The sequence below is a fragment of the Macaca thibetana genome, chromosome 16 (assembly GCF_024542745.1).
Source record: "Macaca thibetana thibetana isolate TM-01 chromosome 16, ASM2454274v1, whole genome shotgun sequence".
Taxonomy (NCBI): domain Eukaryota; kingdom Metazoa; phylum Chordata; class Mammalia; order Primates; family Cercopithecidae; genus Macaca; species Macaca thibetana.
Genome location: NC_065593.1, coordinates 46,692,663 through 46,719,078, shown reverse-complemented (window position 1 = coordinate 46,719,078; position 26,416 = coordinate 46,692,663). Strand labels below are relative to the sequence as shown.

The 26,416-nt window shown below is 38.4% G+C and overlaps 1 protein-coding gene across 7 annotated transcripts in view; it reads right to left on the bottom strand.

Annotated features, from left to right (window-relative positions):
* SKAP1 (src kinase associated phosphoprotein 1) overlaps nt 1–26,416 on the bottom strand; it is a 330,610-nt gene that overhangs the window by 258,959 nt on the left and 45,235 nt on the right. For 6 of the 7 annotated variants that reach the window (XM_050762808.1, XM_050762809.1, XM_050762802.1 and 3 more), the window contains exon 2: nt 9,811–9,916. In XM_050762808.1, the coding sequence (XP_050618765.1) occupies nt 9,811–9,916 (106 nt within the window). Of the gene's footprint in view, nt 1–9,810; nt 9,917–26,133; nt 26,250–26,416 lie in introns of all 7 variants that reach the window. The other variant, XM_050762807.1, reaches the window with a different exon arrangement.

The following is a 26,416-nucleotide window of genomic DNA, read 5'->3' as shown; positions in this document are numbered from 1 at the left end:
AGGACACCTAAATATTCAATAGAAGAATAAGAGACTGAGAACAGCAATTAATTCTAGTTATGCCATATGGCAGCATAGAACACTGGCTGGAACCTGAAAACTCAATTTCACAAGAGTCTTACTTATTCTGAATTTTAATCATTTTAGGATCAGCAAACATATGCCTACCAACCTGCTCCATTTACACAAAATTCTGAAGCATAATCACACTGCACACTCAAAAATGATGGGTTTTTCCCAAATGGACTTAAAATTTCTCTCCTACAAGATTTGCAAGATACAGTAGCTGCTGACAGCTCCAGTTTCATCTCCCTGTTAAATATAATCTTCACACAATTCTTTTAAAGAATAGTATCACTTGCTTCCTCACCATTTTCATCATCAGCTCACAATACTGCACGAGTATAATTTTCTCTGGTCTTGAATTTCTCAGCTCTGTGTTGGTTCATGAACCCTCCTATCCCTGTGCACTCTCTTCCCTCCACCGTGCCTGTCACTGCTGAGACACCCATGCCACCATCTCTTCTCTCCATCTCACCTCTCCAGAATGGAAATATTATCGCTTTCAACACGTACTTCATCTCCAGTCCTCTTAGAACTAAGACACCTTCATGTCTCCTGTACATTTAATAATTTCAAGATAAGGACAGAAAAATCAGTTCTTGCTTTGTGAACTTTTGTCTCTGGTGCTTGAGAGACTATCCTAATATCCCCTGAACATGTTTTAGTGATAACATTTACTGCACTAGGGCCAAAATGATTTTCTGCCACTTTCAATTCTAGTTCAATAAAAGAGTAAGAGCTTTGTTTCTAACCTCTGTCATTTTTAATATCATAAAATGATTTTTAAATTATAAAATTGAGTTCCATTTCCTACTGGACTACCAATCTCATATTAGCTTTCCTTTTATCAAATTTATGAAAAAAGTCAGAAATTACCTTTCCTTTTTTTAAAAAAAAATCAAAATTTCAGGATATCCCAGGTAGAACGTTTGAATTGAATTTTAGCTCTTAATAATTGCTGGTTTAGGAGTTTTAAAGAAGTACAAAAGTTAGCTACTTCCTGTTACTTATGTCAGAAATAACAAACTGGAGGATTATCCCCTAGTTCAGTATTACCCAGAAATAATAAGACTATTCCTAGAAAATTATCCTTAAAAACCATATCCCATATGGAAGAAGCCTATGATTTTCTGAAGCCAGAGTGAATAAAATCCATGGTTTCTGAAATGCAAAGTCAAACCAGTCAAATATTTTTTATAACATTATATTATGGGGCCGGGCATGGTGGCTCACACCTGTAATCCCAGCACTCTGGGATGCCGAGGTGGGCAAATCATGAGGTCAGGAGTTTGAGACCAGCCTGGCCAACATGGTGAAACCCTGTCTCTACTAAAGATACAAAAAATAGCCGGGTGTGGTGGCACGCGCCTGTAATCCCAGCTACTCGGGAAGCTGAGGCAGGAGAATCGCTTGAACCCAGGAGGCGGAGGTTGCAGTGAGCCGAGATCATGCCACTGCACTCCAGCCTGGGTGACAGAGTGAGACCCCAACTCAGGAAACAAACAAACAAACACACCAAACAAACAACAATAAAAAACCATTATATTATGAAAATTTTCAACTCTGCACAAAAGTTGAAACAACATTCATGTACACCCACAATCTAGTGGATATATTCTGTGATTAACATTTTATTTGCTTTGTCATATATTCATCCATCCATATTATTTTTTATACATTCCAAAACAAACTGCTCAAATTAGTACACTCCATCCCCAAACAATTCAACATGCATATAATTAACTAGACTTCAATATTTGTTTACAGTTTTTTTAAATCAATAATCTTTGAAAGATGCCACTTCATTTTTTTAATGGCTTGGCTAAATAAAATTCTAAATTCTAAATCCTAATATTTAAACAAATTCTATTACTTTGAGTAATTTCTCATATATCAGTTTTCTCATCAACAAAAGAACAAAGGCACTTGGTAAACATGATAGAAGGTCTAAATTACCAAACTGTATGGGCCTTGTGGTTATGGAAGAATCTACAAATGAGAGTCACTCAGTAATATAACTTGGAGAAATAGCTAATTGGAGATTATGTGGGCATAAATGTTTCTGTAAATTATAATGAGAACCTCAACAAGGCTCACAAACTCAAGAGGCAGCTTTGAGTTTGAGCATTTAACTATAATATATCTTATATAAACCACACTGTGATAAAAACTACTAGAAGCTGGACAATTTAAGAATGGTTCACTACAAATGGCGATTTTGTAACAACAAAGCACCAGCATCAAATTGGAATTTTCTTGGCTTTGCCATGCTGTAGTACTACTGGTTTGTAAACTCTCTATTAATTGTCTAAGTAAGAGCTGCCACAGGGATAGCACTTATTTTATGAGCTGTTTGTTCCCCTACACTAATTTTTTTTTCTTTCCTAAGATTGGCCCTGGAAGGGACACCCTTTGAAGCCCGAAGAATCAAAGCTACTGCAAAGCACTGCTGAGAGTTTTGAAAGAAATATGAAGAAACTACGTCACACCTGGGGCGATAGGCTGAGATCTTCCCAAACAGGTCAGCAGTTGGTCTCTAAAATATTCCTATTGCCAAGGAGGCAATGACATCTTGTGTAAATCAAAAACTAAAACCCTAAGATATCTCATTTCCATTTTAAATGCTTGGGGGCTAAATATGGATGTCTAGCACTCAAGAAGTTCCTGTGGGATTGATTTTTTTCCCATCTTCTCTGAGCCCTTTGCTGAGTGTGATAAGCAGGACTGCATTTCATTATCAACCCTGCTAACACTGCACTTCAGGGAGACTAGATGAGGCTACACAGTAGGAGAGAAGATCCAGAATCCAAAGAAGAAATGATTCACATGGTGTGATTATAAAAACTCACTTTATGCTCAACTCATTTTCAACAGAATCATGAAATAAAATCCCAAGAAATGAAATTTCCTGCATCATATTCCAAATTTTTTAAAAAGTCATGGGGGTACCATAAAAGAAATCAAACAGAAGTTTTATAGTTTGGTTGGTAATGTGTGCATTTTTGTAGCATTTATTTAAAAAAATAATTCCAAACAACATTTTGGGTAAGCAACATAGAAATAAAACATAAGATTATCATTAGGGGAATCTTCAAGTGACTCAGTGTTATAGAAGTAACATCAGAACAAAGAGCTTGGCTCCTGACAGTTGGCCCAGTGCTCTTGGATTTCCCTCCCCTCTGTTCCAGTTTCCCTGTAACGCAGAAAGTGGATACTGCATGGGTCTATATCAGAAACAAGAGAAAACATGCAAATTAGAGAAAAACACCATCAATAAGGTCCCAAGCCACAGGTTCCTGGAATCCACAAACAGATAAATACAGAGAGGTATTTTTCATTGGCTTTCCTTAAACAGAGAAAATAGCATAGCTCTGGGACAAAAGGCTAGCTCCAGATCAAACGAGACTTAAAATCAAAGCCAAAGCAAACGGTGATAAAAATGAAGGCAGTAATTTCATACAGATGATCTTTTTACACAATGTATGAATTAAGTCCATCTACAGACAGTGAGGCTTCATGTATTAAAAAAAAATGACACAGGATTTTCTGAAACCAAGACAAATCCATATTGAGTAGCTAATAGGAATGTGCCCAGGTGATAACGATGGCTAAAATTCTATCAGGAGTAAAGCAAATTTCAGTGACCTAACTCTACAGTTAAAGAGTATGGCTCAGCTTATTATTCTATTGGGTTAGTCAGACTGGAAGGGTGCAAGTTCAGTTACTTGCCTGTGTTCTAGCTCACAATCCATAACTCCTTTTCACTCCTGATGGAACATGTTATTCTGTATGAGGAGCTCAGTACTGGGAAGAATTACACATGATCTACTTTTGCAAGTGATCTAAAAACTCTATTAAAAATACATTTTCCTAGGTGCTATGGCTCATGCCTGTAATCCCAGCACTTTGGGAGGACAAGGTGGGCAGATCGCTTGAGGCCAGGAGTTCAAGATCAGCCTGGCCAACATGGCAAAATCCCGTCTTTACTAAAAATACAAAAATTAGCCCAGTATGGTGGTGTGCGCCTTTAGTCCCAGCTACTTGGGTGGCTGAGGCATAAGAATTGCTTGAACCTGTGGAGGTTGCAGTGAGCCAAGATCATGCCACTGCACTCCAGTCTGGGTGACAGAGTGAGACTCTGTCTCAAAAAAACAAAAAACAAACTAACAAACAACAACAACAACAACAAAAACATTTTTTCTGAACTCAATCTAAAATCTTAAAGATATATAATGAAAATATCTAAGGTATGGTTTATTCTGAACCACCAAGGCCTATGGTCATTATTACATTAAAAAAATGTTATTTAAGAAAATTTGTTCTACTTCCAGATAGCCTCACATACGAAAAAACAAACAAAATAATCATTATGATAAAATTATAAGGAGAGTTACACATTTCGAAGCTATTTTGAAAGGACAGAGACTTGCCATAAAAAACACATAAGACGATCTTTCTTTCCAGGTCTTAAAAGTTAAGCCAAGAGATCAATAGCAAGTAATATTCTATCATTCTCACCTGTAGGGCATTCCAGATTAAAAGAGCAATAAATATAACCTCTCATTCCTAGAGAAGTAGATTCAAAAAACTCTTTAACTCAATTGTGAAATCTCAACATTCATCCACTGAATAACAGAGAAGCAAACAAAAATTTGTCTGATATAACTGATGAGTTGAGAAATAGTGTTGAAGTTGTTGTGGGTTTTTTTTTTTTTTCTTCCTTTAAGGATGGGAGGGAGGGATAGGACTGAAAAAGGAAGCAATGAGTTATTAACTTTCCAGATGTGGTCAAATTATTGCTATGACTTTTGAGCCTTTTCAGAGCTATTTAAACTTAGACGGATCATGCAAGTACCTCCTACTTTTTTTTTTTTCTGCATTTGCACTGAAGCTCCAGTACAAGTAGCAAAATTAAAGAATAGAAAAAGATGTTATGAGCAAATCTTGAAACTTGTGAATAACATAAATGTACTAATAGCACATTATACATTAGTTCTTTTGATAAGTATACTTCATTTGAATGTGTTTTGTTTTAGGGGTTTTTAAGCTCAATAATTAACATTTAAGAAAAGTAAAACTCTCTATATAATCAATGGTGATTATATTTATAGTATACTGCTTCAAAACTCTTGCTCCCAAGAGTTTTATCAGGCTAACTCCTTGTCTTTCTTGCTAGAATACAAAAATATCAGAATTATACATTCTTAAGCTAAATCTTGCTTTAAAGCTAAATCCATGTTAAGGTGAAAAGAAAACATGAAATTCCCAAAGAACGTCAGAATTATTTTTATGAGATTTTACTAGTATATCACGTTTCACACAGAGCTATAGGTTAGCCACCCACAATGAGACGTGTTCAAGATATTCTTTCAGCCTGTACTTTAAATGTCCTGAGTTTGGTGCCAGAACCCTGTCACACAAAAGGTATTTCTTTATTTCCTTCCATCTCAATATGATATAAATCTCCTGGTCTCTTTTTGGAACTCCTTTAGCATTACTAAGTTTCACAGAAGGAAACAATACTCCAAGTTTGCTTCCATTGACTCTGTCCTTCACTTCCAACAGGGAGCATAAATGACTAGTTATCCAAAAAGGGCCATCAAGAGAGAAATTAAGCCATATCTCAATAATAAAAATATTCTATTTTCGGCTGGGCATGGTGGCTCACTCCTGTAATCCCAGCACTTTGGGAGGCCACGGTGAGTGGATCACCTGAGGTCAGGAGAGACCAGCCTGGCCAACATGGTGAAACCCCGTCTCTACTAAAAATACAAAAAAATTTAGCCAGGCGTGGCGGCTCATGCCTGTAATCCCAGCTACTCGGGAGGCTGAGGCATGAGAATCACCTGAACCTGGGAGGCGGAGGTTGCAATGAGCCAAGATCACACCACTGCACTCTAGCCTGGGCAACAGAGACTTGGTCTCAAAAAAAAAAACAAAACAAAAATTATATTTTCTTTATCACTTCCCCCACTCTCAACGTATTCTTGCTGTCAGATGGCCTCCACTGAATCAAGCATTTAAAAAATGCTCTACTGTTTCTCCCAATGCATTAGAATGCCATCAAGTGTCTGAGCGTAGATCACGACTGCTTCATTCCAGGTGTCTCACATCTGGTGCTAATCCTGCAGCGACCACTGTAATAAAGCAGGAAGTGCCTTTGCCTGGCTTTTATCCTAGCCATTCTCCAAAGGGCTCAATGAAAACTTGGACTTGGAATGTGAAAGCTGTTTAGTTTTTAAGAACAGCAATGAAAATCACAGCTTAGGACATCAATACCACAACAGGGCTTCATTTCCTTGGAATCACAGAAATTGCTATCCGTTTTTATTTTGTGTTACATGGAAAATATTAGCTTTCATTGGTGACACTTTCAAGCAAAAAAAAAAAACAAAAGTATGTAAATATAGATAGGATTTTATTTTTTGTTTCTAAGTCTAAAAAAGATAGCTATTTTTTGTTTCTAAGTCTAAAAACAGAATAGCTAAAGTGATTTGTACTGAAAAACAGATGAGCACTTGGAGAACACTCATGATTCTTGACACAACTGTCTTTTCCTGTGGTCATTCACTCTAGACAACAGAAAATAGCAAAAAACACATTATAACAGCTGTGATGGAGTCAGATGCATCCATTTACAGCAAGTCCACAACCATGGCAAATACCAGTGAATTCCAAGCCAGCCATAAAAGTAAGAGCTAAGCCCCTAAAGTTTACCAAGAATCAAAGGCAGTGCTATTTTTATTTCTCTCCACCCTTTTGTTTCTAGAGCAATACATGTTGAGGAAAGAATTAAAGGAAGCAAGGAAACAAAGAGAGTGGGAAGTTGTAAAATACATATGTGTGTATATGTAAATATATAATTCACATTTATCTAGTAGTGGCTTTTCCAGATTATCTTGCTAGAGATTTAGCTACCTTCCAAATAAGCCTTGAAGTGCTAAATTTATAGTTTTAGATAGGTTACCACCTCCCCAAATTTACCAAACTCCTAAAATATTATTGTTTTAAACTGACTAAAAATAGGCCAGGCACAGAGACTCAGGCCTGTAATCTCAGCATTTTGGGAGGTCAAGACAGGAGAACTGCTTAAGTCCAAGAGTTCCAGATCAGCCTGGGCAACAAAAAGTAAAAAATTAGCCAGGCATGGTGGTGTGCAGCTACTCAGGAGACTGAGGTCGGGGGATCGCTTGAGCCCAGGAGGTCGAGGCTGTAGCAAACTGTGATTGTGCCACTGCACTCCAGCCTTGGCCACAGAGTGAGACTCTGTCTCAAAAAAAAAAAAGGGAAAACAAACAAAAAAAGACTAAAAATAAAATCTTTTAAATGACCTTCATTAATTTTAATTATTTTTGTGTTACCGTATGGTTCATGTATTTGCCATATGCTTAATTTTTACTTTTTTTTTTTTTTTTTTTGAGACAAGGTCTCACTCAGTTGCCCAGGCTGAAGTGCAGTGGCATGATCATGGCCCACTGCAGCCTCAACCTGCTGGGCTCAAGTGATCCTCCTACCTCAGCCTCCCAAATGGCTGGGACCACAGGCTTACACCACCACACCTGGCTAACTTTATTTTTTGTAGAGATAGAGTTTTGTTATATTGCCCAGGCTGGTCTCAAACTCCTGGCCTCAAGGGATCTTCTGGCTTCAGCCTCCCAAAGTACTGGGATTATAGGGGTAAGCCACTGCATTTAGCCTGCCATACACGTTTAACTCTTAAGTTTGATGACTTCTAAATTTCTTTTCATGCCAAGCTTTTTGGGGGACATATAACTGCCATACAACATAAGTAAATGTGGCAGCCATAAATGGCAGAATAGAGGTGATATGGCTGAAGAAGAGGATTCAGGAAAACAAGGGTTACATTAACAGAGTGATGATTGAATGGGTGGATGTAAGGCAATTTCAAACAGCTTGCCAAAGGAAAGCCTCATTTTTCCATTTTCTTGTACAGTATCTAATTTCTGGCTCCTCATTTCCTCAGTGATCTGAAAATTATGAAATTCTAAATAAAGTGTCATCTTTCTTGCAACAAGTCAATGAACAGAAAGCTCCCATCAACAATGCAGATATTTCCTAAAGCTCCTGCTGATTATTTCCTGAATGTCTACCCCACAAACCACACAGAAAGTTCTTTGAGAACAAGAATTTGAGAACAAGAAACTGACTCTACCCCATGACAAATTCAGCTTCTGTGTGTGTTCATGCATGTGTGTGCATGTGTGTATATATTTTAAAAGAGGATTAAGAAGTATAATAATATTCAGCTGACAGTAATGAGTTAACATAAATTGCCTTTTATTACCAAATTAAGATTGAAATTTAGTCCTTTCTCAATGCTGTGGTAAAAATACAGGAAAGAATTTCTCCTCGTTGTATATTTGTACCTACAGCTGCAGTAAAAGTGTTTTTGCATTCCTTATCAAAGATTTATACCAATAGAATCACCAGATACACCATTATATTTAGGTCATTCCTCTCCAAATTTAAAATAATTCCATCTTTATTCCACATGCCACCCTTAGAGTAATCATAAAACACAAAGGCAAACTTGTGAAATTAAAAAAATTCTATAATTTACTAAGTCTCCAGGTACATAACTAAGCCTAAACTTATCTATTAATAAAATAACATTATGGAGAACTTTGTTTTAAACACTCTTTCAACCTACCAAAAATTATAGATATTCCCACTTTTGCAAAAAACTCCCATCTTCTGCATTCTGTTTGTTTCAATTATTCAGGGCAACCCAGGCTGATAATTACACAGTCCCCAGTTGCTGAGTAAAAGTGATGCTTAATTAGCCAGCAGGAAAGATCGATTAAGATCCAGCAGGGCATCTCATGAGGTTCTCTCACATTCCTGAATGGAATAGATTCTGGCTGTGCCCTTCCGAAGGATAAAATTCTCTGTTTCTACGGAGTTTCAATGAGGTTTTTAGAGTAGATACTAAGAACGGTCAGCCACACAAATTAAATCTCAACCATAACCCTGCAGATGCTCTTCCTGTGCTAAGAATATTCAGTTTAAACATTCTGAATCACATTGCCACCAGGTTTGAAAAAGCTAAAGGAACACTCACTTATCCCTTGCTCTCATTCAGTTACCCATTTCAAGCAATAGGTGGTCAGAAAATATATTATAAAGGAAAATTTTTATTTTTTCCTCCCCCAAGCAAGTGTTTGCATCTGACAGATGCTCACATTCTAAAATGCACAAATTAGGTCAGGGCTTCTTATTTTTAAAAAATGAACATATTTTAACCCAGTCCAGGAATAAAACATCCCAATATGGTCAAAGAATTGACTTGATAAGTTTCATTTAAGTTTTCTATGAGGGAAGGAGATGTGGAAGTAAAATCAGTACCAAAAATCATAATGAACATTATCTCATACTGCCTAACACTTTCTCATTAATAATTTGGACATGCATAAATGTTTATCTTTCACCATTTTTTAGTTAAATGCAAAAGTGGTCAATGAAAGCTAACATAAAAATCCAAAGCTAAAAGCAGAATAATTACCTCAAGATACACACATAATTATCAAAACATTTTTATTTTGGTAAACTACACTAACTATGGTTGCCTGCCTCCAATTCAATTCAGCAAATATTTATTAAGTTTCTGTCAAGTATAAAGAACTATGATAGGTATGATATGTATGTCTTACCTTGTGACTTTATTTTACTGATTATAAATTGTTTTAAAGCTTATGAAGAAGATTAATGGAACCAGTTTATACAAACCTGGCTTTGATTTGCTGAAAGCCCCGTAGAATATGGTCTCTGTGATCCCTTGCAACAGCGCTGAGGTTCTCATTCCGCAAACCTTCTGCCAGAAACTCTTCAGCATCTAAAAGAAAAGGAAAGTTGATAAAACAGAAAAAATGTACTATGGGATGTACTATGGGAGAAAGGAAAATCAGAAGGATTGAGAAATGGGTATTGTTTTCTTTTTAAAAACTTTACAGTTGTGGCACAATGTGAATGTGCTTAATGCCACAGAACTGTATACTTTATAATAGTTAAGATGGTAAAATTTATATTTTGTATATGTTACCAGAATAAATAACTAAAATTTTATATATACCTGTAGGTGACATGTTTTAATAATCCAAGACCTTGCTATGAATTTAGAAAACTATCACCTATATTAGCCATAAGAAATAACTATTTTCTAAATCATTTTAAGTAAACATTTACATATTAATTATCACTAATGGCAGAGGATGGACTGTAAATTTCTTTCTTTTTTTGTTTGGAGATGGAGTCTCACTCTGTTGCCCAGGTTGGAGTGCAGTGGCGTCATCTCGGCTCACTGCAACCTTCACCCGCCGAGTTCAAGTGATTCTCCTGCCTCAGCCTCCTGAGTAGCTGGGACTACAGGCGCACGCCGCCACACCCAGCTAATTTTTGGTATTTTAGTAGAGATGGGTTTTCATCATGTTGTCCAGGCTGGTTTTGAACTCCCGAGCTCAGACAATCCGCCTGCCTCGGCCTCCCAAAGTGCCGGGATTACAGGGGTGAGCCACCGCACCCGGCCTGGACTGTCAATTTCATAAATATGTAAATATTATAAATAAGTCACAGAAGGTCACAGGCCAATAGAAGCTACAAAAAAATACCAATGAATAGAGCCGAAATAAAAAATAGAGCTGAACTGCAAAAATCAAAAACAAAAGGGCAGGCATTCAAAGAAACATTAATTAGCAGATGCATCATCAATGAAAATGACAATACAACCAATTGAAGGAACCCACATGGGAAAGAAAAACGTCTTCAAGAGACGGGAACTGCAATTAATGTGAACATACATTATAAAATAGGGACATGATGGAAATTCATAATATGAAACAAATCATGATATGTTGAAGGAAGAAATTGGGGGGGGTCTACAAATTTTCAAAGACAAAATACACTGATAGTGATTACAACTGCCAGAAATACTAGCTACACATTTTATTCTGCACAAAAGGTTTGTCATCCCCCAAAAGCATATAAATAATATAGTTAAAATTTTCCACCTCCAAAAATTGTGCCTGTAATATGAAACTGTATCATATATATCAGGGGTCCCCAACCCCTAGGCCACATAGAGGAACCTTATTTCCTCAGTGATCTGATAATTATGAAATTCTAAATAAAGGGCCACATGGTAGGAGGTGAGCAGCAGGTAAGCAAGTGAAGCTTCAGCTGTATTTACAGCTGGTCCCCATCACTTCCATTACCACCTGAGCTCCATCTCCTGTCAGTTCAGTGGCAGCATTAGATCCTTATAGGAGCACAAACCCTATTGTGAACTGTGTATGTGAGGGATCTACGTTTTGTGCTCCTTATGAGAATCTAATGCCTGACGATCTGTCACTGATTCCTGTCACTCTCAGATGGGACCATCTAGTTGCAGAAAAACAAGCTCAAGGCTCCCACCGATTCTACATTAGGCTGAGTTGTATAATTTTTTCATTATATATTACAATGTAATAATAATAGAAATAAAGTGCACAATAAATCTAATGCTCTTTAATTATCCCCAAACCATCCCCCGACCCCTGGTCCATGGAAAAATTGTCTTCCACGAAACCAGTCCCTGGTGCCAAAAAGGTTGGGGACCCCGATATATACTATCAAAATATTGCTATGAATTTATATAGTTGGATAAATACACCTAAAAATTTGTTTTATATTCACATCATTTAACAACACTGGGCCAGGTGCGATGGCTCACACCTGTAATCTCAGCACTTTGGGAGGCCAAGGCGGGCAGATCATGAGGTCAGGAGATTGAGACCATCCTGGCCAACATGGTGAAACCCCCCTCTCTCTAAAAATACAAAAATTAGCTGGGCATAGTGGCACACTCCTGTAGACCCAGATACTTGTGAGGCTGAGGCAGGAGAATCACTTGAACCAGGGAGTTGGAGGTTGCAGTGAGCTGAGACTGCACCACTACACTCTAGCCTGGCGACAGAGAAAGACTCCGTCTCAAAAAACAAAAACAAACAAACAAAAAAACACCAAACAAAAAATCCTAAACAGCCATCTCTAGGACTTTTGACAAGATACAAAGCCCTGGAAATTGAATATTTCACAAAGGACCACCATCAGCATCCAAGTTCTGCATTGTATCTATTGCATATGTGATTTAATGGGTTCCACTAGGGTCCTTTGAATGCTAACGAAAGAGGAAATGGGAAGCTGAATTAAAAGGCAAAAATAAATGGCATCTAAGATTCAATTTATGTAATATATCATAACAATAAAATAAAGGAAAAAAACCACATGATCATCTCACTAGACACAGAAGAAGCATCAACAAAATTCAACAGCCCTTCGAGATAAAATTCTCGACAAACTAGGAATAGAAGGAAGCTTCCTCAAACTAATAAATAAAAAGCATTAACACAAACCCACAGCTAACATTGTACTTAATGATTAAAGCCTGGCCAGGCATGGTGGCTCATGCCTGTAATCCCAACCTTCTGGGAGGCTGAGGCAAGAGGATCACCTAAGGGCAGGAGTTTTGAGACTAGCCTAGATGATATCGAGAGATCCCCTCTCTACAAAAAATAAATTTAAAAAAATTGGCTGGTGCATGCCTGTAGTCCTAGCTACTCAAGAGGCTCAAGTGGGAGGATCACTTGAGCCTGGAAGGTTGAGGCTGCAGTGAGCCATGACTGCGCCACTCCAGCCTGGGTGACAGAACAAGACTCTGTCTCAAAAAAAAAAAATTGTAAAAGAAAATAAATGGTCGAAGACTGAATACTTTCTCTATGTTCCTTAGATCAGGAATGAGATAAGGATGTCTGTTCTCACCACTTATACTGAACATTGTACAGGTGATGCCAGCCAGGACAATTAAGCAAGAAAATGAAATAAAAAGCATTCAGACTGGAAAGGAAGAAATAAAACTATCTCTATTTGCAGATGACATCTTGTATATGGAACACCCTAAGGAATCTATTAATAAACTATTAAAAGTAATAACCGAGTTCAGCAAGTTTGCAGGATGTAAGATCAATGTACAAAAATTAACTATTTCTTTTTTCTTTTCTTTTCTTTTTTTTTTGAGATGGAGTCTCACTCTGCCTCCCAGGCTGGAGTGCAGTGGCGCAATCTCCGCTCACTGCAACCTCTGGCTCCTGGGTTCAAGCTATTCTCCTGCCTCAGCCTCTGAGTAGCTGGGACTACAGGCACGCAACACCACACCTGGCTAATTTTTGTATTTTTAGTAGAGACAGGGTTTCTCCTCGTTAGGTAGGTTGGTCTCAAACTCCTGACCTCAGGTGATCCACCTGCCTCAGCCTCCCAAAGTGCTGGGATTACAGGTGTGAGCCACCTCGCCCAGCCAATCAACTGTATTTCTATATAGTGGCAATGAGCAAACAAAAAGGACATTAATAAAATTCCATTTAAGATAGCATGTAGGGCCGGGCGCGGTGGCTCAAGCCTGTAATCCCAGCACTTTGGGAGGCCAAGACGGGCGGATCACGAGGTCAGGAGATCGAGACCATCCTGGCTAACACGGTGAAACCCTGTCTCTACTAAAATATACAAAAAAAAAAAAAAAAAAAAAAAAAAAAAAACTCGCCGGGCGAGGTGGCGGGCGCCTGTAGTCCCAGCTAGTCGGGAGGCTGAGGCAGGAGAATGGCATAAACCCGGGAGGCGGAGCTTGCAGTGAGCTGAGATCGCGCCACTGCACTTCAGCCTGGGCGACAGAGTGAGACTTCCTCTCAAAAAAAAAAAAAAAAAAAAAAAAAAAAAAAAGATAGCATGTAGGATGGGCATAGTGGTCCATGCTTGGGATTATTCCCAGCACTTTGGGAGGCCAAGGCGGGCAGATCATTTGAGCCCAGGAGTTGGTCAACATGATGAAACCCCGCCTCTACAAAAAATACAAAAATTAGGCAGGCATGGTGGTGCTCATCTGTGGTCCCAGCTACTCAGGAAGCTAAGGTGGGAGGATCACTTGAGCCCAGGGAGGTTGAGGCTGCAGTGAGCTGAGATCACATCACTGTACTCCAGGCTGGGTGACAGAGCAAGACCTTATCTCAAAAATAAAAAAAAAAAAAATTAAAAAATTTAAAAAAGAAATAAAGCAGGTAAAAGAATTAAGAATTAAGTACAGGTAAAATAAATAGAACATACTCTATGTTCATGATCAGAAGACAATATCGTTAAAATGGCAATACTCCCCAAACTGATCTAAAGCTTTTATGTAACCCCTATCAAAATCCCAGCTGGCTTTTTTTGCAGAAATTGAAAAGCTAATCCTAAAATTAACTCGGAAATGTATGGAATCCAGAATGGCTCAAACAATTTTGAAAAAGAAAGACAATGGCCGGGCATGGTGGCTCACACTTGTAATACCTGCACTTAGGAGGCTGAGGTGGGTGGATCACCTGAGGTCAGGAGTTCCAGACCAGCCTGGTCAACATGGAGAAACCTCATCTCTACTAAAAATACAAAAATTAGCTGAGTGTGGTGGCTGGTGCCTGTAATCCCAGCCGCTTGGGAGGCTGAGGCAGAACAATTGTTTGGACCTGTGAGGCGGAGGTTGCAGAGAGCCAAGATCGTGCCACTGCAATCCAACCTGGGCAACAGAGCAAGACTCTGTCAAGAAAGAAAAAAAGAAAAGAAAGAAAGAAAAAGAGAGAGAGAGAAAAAGAAAGAAAGAAAGAAAGAAAGAAAGAAAGCAAGAAAGAAAGAAAGAAAGAAAGAAGAAAAGTAAAAAGAAAAGAAAAAGAAAGACAAAATTGGAGGACTCACACTTTCTGACTTCAAAACTACAGCAATTACAAAAATATGGTACTGGCATAAGGATAGAGACAAAGTTCAAAGGAATAGAATTGGAAATCCAACCCTCACACTTATGGTCAATTTTTGCAAGAGGGCCAAGACAATTAAATGTTGAAAAAGTTGTTTTTTCAACAAATGGTGCTGAGACAACTGAGTATACACATGCAAAAGAATAAAGTTGGATTCCTACCTCACACCATATAAAAAAATTAACTAAAAATGGATCAAAGTCCTAAATATAAGAGCTAAAACTATGAAACTCTTAGAAAAAGACAGGTGTAACTCTTTGTGTCCTTGGATTGGGTAATGTTTTCTTAGACATGACACCAAAAAAAAAAAAAAAAAAAAAAAAAAAAAAAAAACCAAATAAAAAAATAGACAAACAGGGCATCATCAAACTTAAAAGCTATCGTGCTTCAAAGAAGGCCAACAAGAAAGCAAAAAGATAACCCACAGAATGAGAGAAACTTTTTGCAAATCATACAGCTGATGAAAGACTTGTATGTAAAATATATTAAAACTCTTATATTTCAATAATAATAAGACAAATAGCCCAACTGAAAAATGAGAAAAGGAACTGAATAGACATGTCTCTAAAGAAGATACACAAATGACCAATAAGCACATTAAAATTTGTTTAATATCACTAGCCATCAGGGAAATGCAAATCAAAACCATGAAATATCACTTCACACCCACTAGAATGGTTACAGGCAAAAAAACAACAACAATGAATGTTGTTGAAAATGTAGAAAAATTGGAAACCTTATACATTGCTAGTAGGAGTGTAAAACGGTGCAGTCACTCCCAAAAATAATCTAGCAGTTCCTCAAAAGGCTAAACAGAGAATTATCATAGGATGCAGCAATTATATTACTAGGAATATATCCAAGAGAAACAAAAACAGGTGCTCACACAAAAACTTGTACACAAATGTTCCTAGCAGCATTATTCTTTCTTTCTTTCTTTTTTTTTTTTTTGAGACGGAGTCTCGCTCTGTAGCCCAGGCTGGAGTGCAGTGGCCAGATCTCAGCTCACTGCAAGCTCCGCCTCCCGGGTTTACGCCATTCTCCTGCCTCAGCCTCCCGACTAACTGGGACTACAGGCGCCCGCCACCTTGCCCGGCTAGTTTTTTGTATTTTTTTTAGTAGAGACGGGGTTTCACCGCGTTAGCCAGGATGGTCTCGATCTCCTGACCTCGTGATCCCCCCATCTCGGCCTCCCAAAGTACTGGGATTACAGGCTTGAGCCACCGTGCCCAGCCTATTCTTTCTTTCTTTCCTTCTTTCTTTTTTTTTATGAGACAGAGTCTCGCTCTATTGCCCAGGCTGGAGGGCAGTGGTTCGATCTCAGCTCACTGCAACTTCTGCCTCCTGGGTTCAAGTGATTCTCGTGCCTAAGCCCCCTAAGTAGCTGGGACTACAGGTGCATGCCACCATTCTGGATTAATTTTTGTATGTTTAGTAGAGATGGGGTTTCTTTTTTTTTTAAATTTATTATTATTATAATATTTTAAGTTCTAGGGTACATGTGCATAACGTGCAGGTTTGTTACATATGTATACTTGTGGCATGTTGGTGTGCTGCACCCATCAACTCGTCAGCACCCATCAACTCATCATTTACATCAGGTATAACTCCCAATGCAATCCTTCCCCACTCCCCTCTCCCCATGATAGGCCCCGGTGTGTGATGTTCCCCTTCCCGAGTCCAAGTGATCTCATTGTTCAGTTCCCACCTATAAGTGAGAACATGCGGTGTTTGGTTTTCTGTTCTTGTGATAGTTTGCTAAGAATGATGGTTTCCAGCTGCATCCATGTCCCTACAAAGGACACAAACTCATCCTTTTTTATGGCTGCATAGTATTCCATGGTGTATATGTGCCACATTTTCTTAATCCAGTCTGTCACTGATGGACATTTGGGTTGATTCCAAGTCTTTGCTATTGTGAATAGTGCTGCAATAAACATACATGTGCATGTGTCTTTATAGCAGCATGATTTATAATCCTTTGGGTATATCCCCAGTAATGGGATGGCTGGGTCATATGGTACATCTAGTTCTAGATCCTTGAGGAATCGCCATACTGTTTTCCATAATGGTTGAACTAGTTTACAATCCCACCAACAGTGTAAAAGTGTTCCTATTTCTCCACATCCTCTCCAGCACCTATTGTTTCCTGACTTTTTAAAGAGATGGGGTTTCATCACATCGCCCAGGCTGGTCTTGAACTCGTAGACTCAAGCAAGCTTCCCGCCTCAGTTTCCCAAATTGCTGGGATTACAGGCATGAGCCACCACGCCTGGCAAAGCAGCATTATTCTTAATAGCTAAAAAGTGGAAACAACCCAAATGTCCATTAATTGATGAATGGATAAATAAATGTAGCATACAATGGAATATTATTCAGCAATAAAAGGACATGAAATGCTGATATGTGCTACAACATGGATGAATCTTTAAAATCATTATGCTAAGTGAAAGGAGCCAGTTACAAAGGACCACGTATCGTATGATTCCATTTACATGAAATATATAGAATAGGCAGATCTACAGAGACAGAAAGTAGATAAAGAAAGAAAGGGAGAGGGATCGGAGAGTGAAGGCTAAGAGGTTCAGGTTTTCTTTTGGTGTAATGAAAATGTTCTAAAATTTATTGTGGTGATAGTTACACAATTCTGCAAACATACTAGAAACCATTGAGTTGTGTGCTTTAAATGTGTGAGTTGTATAGTATGTGAATTACATCTCAATTAAGCTCTTTAAAAATATAAATAAATATCTGTAATCTCAGCATTTTGGGAAGCCAAGGTAGGAGAATTGCTTGTGCCCAGGAGTTCAAGACAAGCCTGGGCAAAAAGCAAGACCCTGTGTCTACAAAAAAAAAAAAAAAAGTATTAAATTAGCTGGACATGGTGGTGCATACCTGTAGCTACTCAGGAGGCTGAGACAGGAGAATGCATTGAGTCCAGGAGTTCGAGGTTGCAGAGAGCTATGATTAACCCACTGCACTCCAGTTGGGCGACAGTGCAAGACTCTCTCTCAAAATACTATATTGAATATTTTTAAAACCTTTAATTCTACTTTTATTATGTTTACACTTTGAAAATCGTCGTTAAAAAATATATGTGTATATATATATGTATCTGTGTGTGTGTATAAATGACAACACCTACACACATCCTTTTGAGCTTTCAAAATTTCAAGGAAAGTGAAAACATCTCTCAAGCACCCAGAGAGAAAAAATAAGACACCTACAGAATGACAGCAACAAGAACAACAAAATCAAAATGGCCTTGCTACAAAATGAGCATCAGAAGATGAGATGTGTACAAAGTTTTAAAGGAAAAATGGTGTGCTCTAAGAATTCTAAACATAGAATTCTAAATATGTTGGTTTGGCTATATAGAAGGAGAAAATCTTCTCAAGTATATATTCTGATCCACAAAGAGAAAGAGGTGGTGATAAATGTCAAACTGCAAAACAAGCCAGGCGCGGTGGGTAATGCCTGTAATCCCATCACTTTGGAAGGCTGAGGCGGGCAGACCACTTGAGGTCAGGAGTTTGAGATGAGCCTGGCCAACATGGCAAAAACCCATCTCTACTGAAAATATAAAAAAATTAGACGGGCATTATGACGGGCACCTGTAATCCTAGCTACTTGGGAGGCTGAGGCAGGAGAATCCCTTGAACCTGGGAGGCGGAGATTGCAGTGAGCTGAGATCACGCCAGTGCACTCCAGCCTGGGCAACAGAGTAAGACTCTTTGTCTCAGAAAAAAAAAAAAAACCAACCAACAAACAAAAAAATGCAATCACTGTGGTCTATATGGTTTAAACTTTATAAAAATATTAATATCAAAAATAATTATTGGCTGGGCACGGTGGCTCACACCTGTAATCCCAGCACTTTGGGTGGCCGAGGCGGGTGGATCACCTGAGGTTGGGAGTTCGAGACCAGACTGACCAACATGGAGAAACCCCATCTCTACTAAAAATACAAAATTAGCCAGGCGTAGTGGCACATGCCTGTAATCCCAGCTACTCCAGAGGCTGAGGCAGGAGAATTGTTGGAACCCAGGAAGCAGAGGTTGCGGTGAGCTAAGATCATGCCATTGCACTCCAGCCTGGACAAGAAGAGTGAAACTCTATAAAAACAAAACCAAAACAAAATGTCTTATGGTGAGACAATGTAAAAAATGTAAAAATAGTCTAATTCCCAGTTAGAAAATGAATAGAGAGGAAAATATATACTAAATTATACATTTACATAGGGTCATTGGATACTACTTCATCCTTGACAGTGATAATTAAAGATAATGGGTTTAACTACGATTTTTCAAAGTGTAAATGTAATAAAAGTAGAATTAAAGGTTTTAAAAATATTCAATATAATAAAATATAGAAAAGAGAGAAGCAAAATAGCATAAAAGTGGAACTCATAAAATAAGATGACAATTGTGAAAAGTTAGACTTCCGTATTAAAAGCAAAAATTTTTGTACTGTATCAAAAAATTAAACAAGTTTAATTACTATTTAAAAGATACCCAAAACAAATGCAGCTGAAAATAAAAGAAGAGAGGTGTACAAAACATCCCAGGCAAAATGATTTTTTAAAAGCAAGAATGGCAATAATTCATATCAAAATAGAATTAAAGAAACTATTTTTAAAAGGCCAAAGATGGTAATTTCATTCGATGTAAAATATAATCCACAATATATATGACCTGTTATGTGCTAACTAGCACACTAAAATATATACAATGAAAACTGTGAGAGAGGCAGAAATTATTTAAAAAAAAAACTATTTTAATGCTACCGCTAGTCTTGGACAGATGAAGTAGACAAAAATAAATAATGATTTGGAGTGCTGTCCAACAGAAACAGAATGGAAGAAACAGAATTTAAAACATTTCATTTTAAATTTTCTAGTAGCCTCATTTAGAAAGTACTAAAAAGAGGGATGAAATTAATTTTAATGGTATTTATTTTTTATTTAACCAAAAATACTATTTCAATATGTAACCAATATAAAAATTATTCCTGGGCTATTTTACCTTTTTGGCATTACATCTTCAAAACACAGTGTGCGTTTGCTTTTCTTTCTTTCTTTTTTGTTTTTTGAGACACAGTTTCACTCTTGTCACCCAGACTGGAGTGCAATGGCACTATCTCAGCTCACTGCAAACTCTGCCTCCTGGGTTCAAGTGATTCTCCAGTCAGCCTCCTGAGTAGCTGGGATTATAGGCACCTGCCACCATGCCTGGCTAATGTTTGTATTTTTAGTGGAGATGGGATTTCACCATGTTGACCAGGCTGGTCTCGAACTCCTAACCTCAGGTGATCCGCCTATCTTGGCTTCCCAAAATGCTGGGATTACAGGTGTGAGCCACCGTGCCTGGCCCCGAGTGTGCCTTTTACACTTATATCTCGGTTCAGACTAGTTACATTTCAAATCCTCAATGGCCACAGATAGAGAATGGCTACTACGATGATCAGTGCAGATATAAAGGATTCCAATAATATAATTAATAGGAAAGATGATAGAATTCCCTCTCTACATGGTGAAACTCCCTCTCTACTAAAACATGGTGGAACTACCTCTCTACTAAAAATACAAAAATTAGCTGGGCATGGTGGCACACGCCTGTAGTCCCAGGTACATGGGAGGCTGAGGCAGGAGAATCGCTTGAACCCGAGAGGCAGAGGTTGCAGTGAGGTGAGATCGTGCCACTGCACTCCAGCCTGGCAACAGAGTGAGACTCCATCTCAAAAAAACAAACAAACAAAAAAAGCAGAATACAAACTTTACAAACTACTATGGAAAATTTATAAATATTGATTAAACACTGAATTACAGGAAATATCAATAATTTCTTAACAATTATAAATTAGAAAGATTTTGTTTTCTTCTTTTTTTGAGACAGGGTCTTGCCTTGTCACCCAAGCAGGAGTGCAGTGGCACAATCACGGCTCACTGCAGACTCAACCTCCCGGGCTCAAGTGATTCACCCACCTCAGCCTCCCAAGTAGCCGGGACTACAGGCTCACGTCCCCCTTATTTATTTATTTATTTAGAGACAGAGTCTAACTTATGTCACCCAGGCTGGAGTGCAGTGGCGCGATCTCGGCTCACTGCAACCTCCACCTCCCAGGTTCAAGCGATTCTCTTGCCTCAGCCTCCCAAGTAGCTGGGATTAGAGGTGCCCGCCACCACGCCTGGCTAATTTTTGCATTTTTAGTAGAGATGAGGTTTTACCATGTTAGTCTGACTGGTCTCAAACTCCTGACCTCAAGTGATCCTCCCGCCTCTGCCTCCCAAAGTGCTGGGATTACAGGTGTGAGCACTGTGCCTGGCCAATTTTTAAAAATTTTTTGTAGAGATAGGGTTTCGCCATGTTGCCCAGGCTAGTCTCGAACTCCTGGGCTCAAGAGATCCTCCTGCCTCAGCTCCTAAAGTGCTGCAGGCATGAGCCACCGTGTTTGGCCTAGAAAGATCTTATTTTATTACCACAATGAAATAAAACCAGAACTTGATATCAAAAAGAGTAAACAAACCTCTCTACACTTAAACATTAAAAACATATACTCCTACATATATTATGAGTCAAAGAGAAACTAAAAAATTATAATTACCACTTAGGAGAAAACAGCCTATATAACATGTTATAAGATATGACCAGCATCATGGAGTGACAAATTCGTAGATTTAAATATTTTCAATGTTAAATAAGAAAGAACGAAAGTAAATGCAATAAACACCAAACTCGAGAAGTTAGAACAGAGCAATAAAACAAGTCTATGGGAAAAAGGAGGAAGGAAACAATAAAGATAAAAACAGAAATTAGTGTATCAGAACAATGGTTTCTAACAGTGCTCTCTAGATTCACAAGCCTCTGATAAGAAAGACAAAGTGGGAAATTCCCTTCTCCTCACTCCCCTTTGATGTAATCACAAGTGCTTGGCTTTTATATGCCAGGATTTCACATAAGGTTTTATTTTTTTAAGAGTTCCATTGTACAACTTAGTGGGTAAAAATCATAAGCCTTAAAAATGGGGGGAAAGGCCAGGTGCAGTGGCTCACGCCTATAATCCCAACACTTTGGGAGGTCCAGTCGGGTAAACTGCTTGAACCCAGGGATTCGAGACCAGCCTGGGCAACATGATGAAACTCCACAGAAAAATACAAAAATTAGCCAGGCATGGTGGCGCATGTCTGTAGTCCCAGCTACTTTGGAGGCTGAGGTAGGAGGATTGCTTGAGCCCAGGAGATGAAGGCTTCAGTGAGCTGAGATCGTGTCACTGCACTCCAGCATGGGCAATAGAGTGAGACTTTGTCTCAAAAAAAAAAAAAAAAAAAAAAAAAAAAAAGGGGAGGAACATATAAATGTTACATAAGTGTAAGTGTAACAGCTGGAATTTTTCAGAGATGGGGGAAATCCAGTAAATGATAAACCATTAGTAAATGCAATCAAGAAAAAAGGAGAGAAAGCACAAATATACAAAAATTAGGCAGAATGAAAAGGAGCAAAAACAAATAAAATTTTTAGAAAGATCATGAAATACTTTACAAAAGTGGTAAGAGTTCAAGTTCTTTTACTTTTTTTCTTTGTACTTGTGATAACAAGAATCATTTTATCCCTTTAAAAAGCTATTGTGAAAAATAAAGTGCCATGTAAACAAAATAAAATACCAGGCAAATAAATTTGAAAATCTCAATGAAAAGTTGCTGAGAAAAATATAAATTTCTAAAACTAAATTGAGAAATGAAAAACCTGAATTCTGAATAAGCTAATAAGCAGGGGGAAAGAAAGTTGCCAAAATGTTTTTTATTTATTAATTTCAAGTTTAGATAGTTTTATACATGTCTTTCAAACGTTTGAGTAATAAATAATTCTCATTCTGTATAAAGTATCCCAGAGCATATAAAAAGAAGAAAAGTTCAAATATTTGGTAAAAGCTAGCATAATCCTAGTTCTAAAAGCACAGAAAGCAATCAGTTTAAGGTTAGTAGAGAGACAAAAATCCTATATAAAATACTAATAAGTCAAACTTACTAATACATTAAAATATTAATATAAAGCTTATACTGGGAATGTAAAGATGTTTCAATACTATTGATTCATTGTATATTTCTTTAATAGGTTAAAAAATCTAAAAAATTTCCTGATAAATGGGAAAAATGTCATCTAATGGTATTTATATCTACTAGTGACAAAACTGTAGTAAAACAGAAGTATTCCCCAATGCCAAAACTTTATGATTAAGATACTAAGGAAAGAAACTGTAGACCAATATATAATACATTTGCCCTTCAATTTAGAAGATGGTGCTACTCACAGTGAATGTGATCTGCAGGTGCCTGAGCAACTTCACTGCTGTACTTCACTCCTCACTACTGAACAGCAAAGAGACTTAACAAGTTCCCTCGATAAGTCACCTCTCTATTTAACCAAGCTCCCCATCAATCTGATGGGTTTTCCACTAAGCGATCAATCTTTTTAAAATAAAATCTTCCCTAACATATACATCAGATCATGTCACATCAGGATAGGCTGGGCTACCTATGAGGTAGATACTACTGTTCCATTTTCTGGGTAAAGAAACTTGCTCCCAGGTTACACACCTAGCAAGTGGTACAACCAAGATAGTCTTACCATAAGATCCAGCAGTCATGCTCTTAAGTGTTTATCCAATTAAGCTAAAAATTTATGTCCACACAAAAATCTGCAAGTGAATGTTTATAACACCTTTTTTCATAATTGCCAAAGAGTGGAAGCAACCAAAATGTCCCTCAATAGGTGAATAGATAAACAAACTGTGACATATCCATACACTGGAATATTATTAGCATTAAAAAGAAATGAACTCTCGGCTGGGTATGGTGGCTCACGCCTGTAATTCCAGCACTTTGGGAGGCCAAGGTTGGCAAATCACTTGAGCCCAGGAGTTCGAGACCAGCCTGGGCAGCATGGTGAAACCCTGTCTCTACCAAAAATACAAAAAAGAATTATCTGGGCATGGTGGTGCGCACCTGTAGTCCCAGCTACTAGGGAGGCTGAGGTGGGAGAATCGCTTGAACAGGGAGGCGTAGGTTGCAGTGAGCCGAGATTGTGCCACTGCACTCTAGCCTGGGTTATAGAGCAAGATCCTGTCTCAAAAAAAAAAAAAAAAAAAGAAATGAACTCTCAAGCTAGAAAAAGATAGAGTTCAAGAGTGGGCGAGGGATAAACAGGTGAGGCACAGGGGATTTTTAGGGTGGTGAAATTATACTGTATGATACTATAATAGCAGATACATGACATCATGCATTTGTTGAAACCTATAGAACTTTAAAACACAGAGTGAGCCTTAATGCCTGCAAATTTCAAGAAATCATTTAGGAGATTAGGAGATTTCAAGAAAGAATGTAAACTGTAACAACGTAATCTAACTGTATTATAAATCTAAGAAATAAATTCACTGAAGGGGAAGGGGAAAAGGTGCTGACCTAAGTAGCTTTGGAAATGAGCAGAGTTTGTAAGACAAAAGGCAAAAGGAACAGAACATAAATACTGAACTCTAGCCAATAAAGTTGTTTGCCACGGGTGTATGGGTTAACAATTCTTATACTGCTATACATGTTTACTGTAATTGAACAATTAAGTAAATGGATGGTGAATGGTGGGTGCCAGGTTTCTCACTGTTGGAGTGGAAAGGAGGGAAACAAGTCGAAAGAATAGCAAGGAGAAGAGTCTAGAATGATCCATGTGGTAATGAATTAGAATTGGAGACATCAGTAAGGGCCCATGTTTCACTTTACATAGATATAGTTGGTTATACAGAGAAACATATAACTCAGGTTATTATTAATATATACACATGTATTTCCTTGCTTTGTCAGCTAAGAGGACCTAAAAGAAATGACATCACAGTAACAAGGAGCATACCTAGCACAAACATCTTGATTTCTAGTACCAATCTTCAATAAAAGGAACCTAGGCTCCTTAGAAAATGGCTGATTCTAGGACTGGGGCAGGAAATATATAAGATGAGCCTAAAGCATCTTGTAGTGTCAGAAAGTAAGGAAGTGCTGAAAACACACACACACACAAGCACACAGACACTGATGGGATGCATCAAAAGGGGCGCAGGAGGTTGAGTGTAGTGGCTCATGCCTGTAATCCCAGCACTTTGGGAGGCCAAGGTGGGCAGATCACCTGAGGTCAGGAGTTCAAAACCAGCCTGGCCTACATGGCAAAACCTGGTCTCTACTAAAAATACAAAAATTTAGTGGAGTGTGGTGGCAGGCACCTGTAATCCCAGCTACTTGGGAGGCTGATGCACAAGAATCGCTTGAACCTGGGAGGTGGAGGTTGCAGTGAGCCAAGATCATGCCACTGCACTTCAGCCTGGGCGACAGAGCGACAGACCGAGACTCCGTTTCAAAAAAAAGAAAGAAAGGGGCACAGGAACCAACTGAAAGAGCTCCTAGTGGCCAAAACTGGATCAATTTCCACAACAAAATAAAATAATATTGGATTATAACCCAAAGTATAAAATAAGTATGCATGATTCCATACTTATATCAATAAATGGTTGAATAAATAAATAAGTGAGGCCAGGCATGGTGGCTTGCACCTGTAATCCCAGTACTTTGGGAAGCTGAGACAGGCAGATCACTTGAGGTCAGGAGTTCGAGACCAGTCTGGCCAACATGGCAAAACCCCATCTCCACTAAAAATACAAAAAATCACTGGGTGTGCTGGTGCATACCTGTAATCCCAGATACTCGAGAGGCTGAGGCAGGAGAATTGCCTGAACCCAGAGACAGAGGTTGCAGTGAGTGGACATCACACCACTGCATACCAGCCTGGACGACAGAGCCAGACTCCATCTCAAATAAATAAATAAACAAATAAATAAATGGGAGACAAGAGATGAATCTCCCGTGCAGAAGAATTTCAAATAATTTATGTACTACTCCACTCTGAAGTTGGGGGAGCATAACTCCCACTCCTTAAGTGTGGGGTGCACATAGTAACTTTCTTCCGAAGAGTATGAAAAGAATGAATAAGAAATCACCTTACAATAGAGAAACCTGACAAACATCATATCGGCCAGGTGATCAAAGTCAACATTAACAGTCATAATCATGATGATAGCATGTACACTTGACATGATAGAACGAAAATGGCACTTTTCCTCTGTGATCTTCCTCCTCAAGACCCATAACCCCAGTCTAGTTATGAGAAAAAATACCAGACAAATTTTAATATAGGGACATTCTACAATATACCTCACCAGTACTCTTCGAAACTGTCAAGGTCATCAAAAACAAGAAAGTTCTGGGAAACTGTTACAGCAAGAGGAGCCCAAGGAGCCTAAATTAAATGAGGTATTCTGGATGGGATCCTGGAACAGAAAAAGAACATTAGGCAAAAGCTAACGGAAACTGAATGAAATGTGGATTTTAGTTAAGAATTTATCTGAGGCCGGGCGCGGTGGCTCAAACCTGTAATCCCAGCACTTTGGGAGGCCGAGATGGGCGGATCACGAGGTCAGGAGATCGAGACCATCCT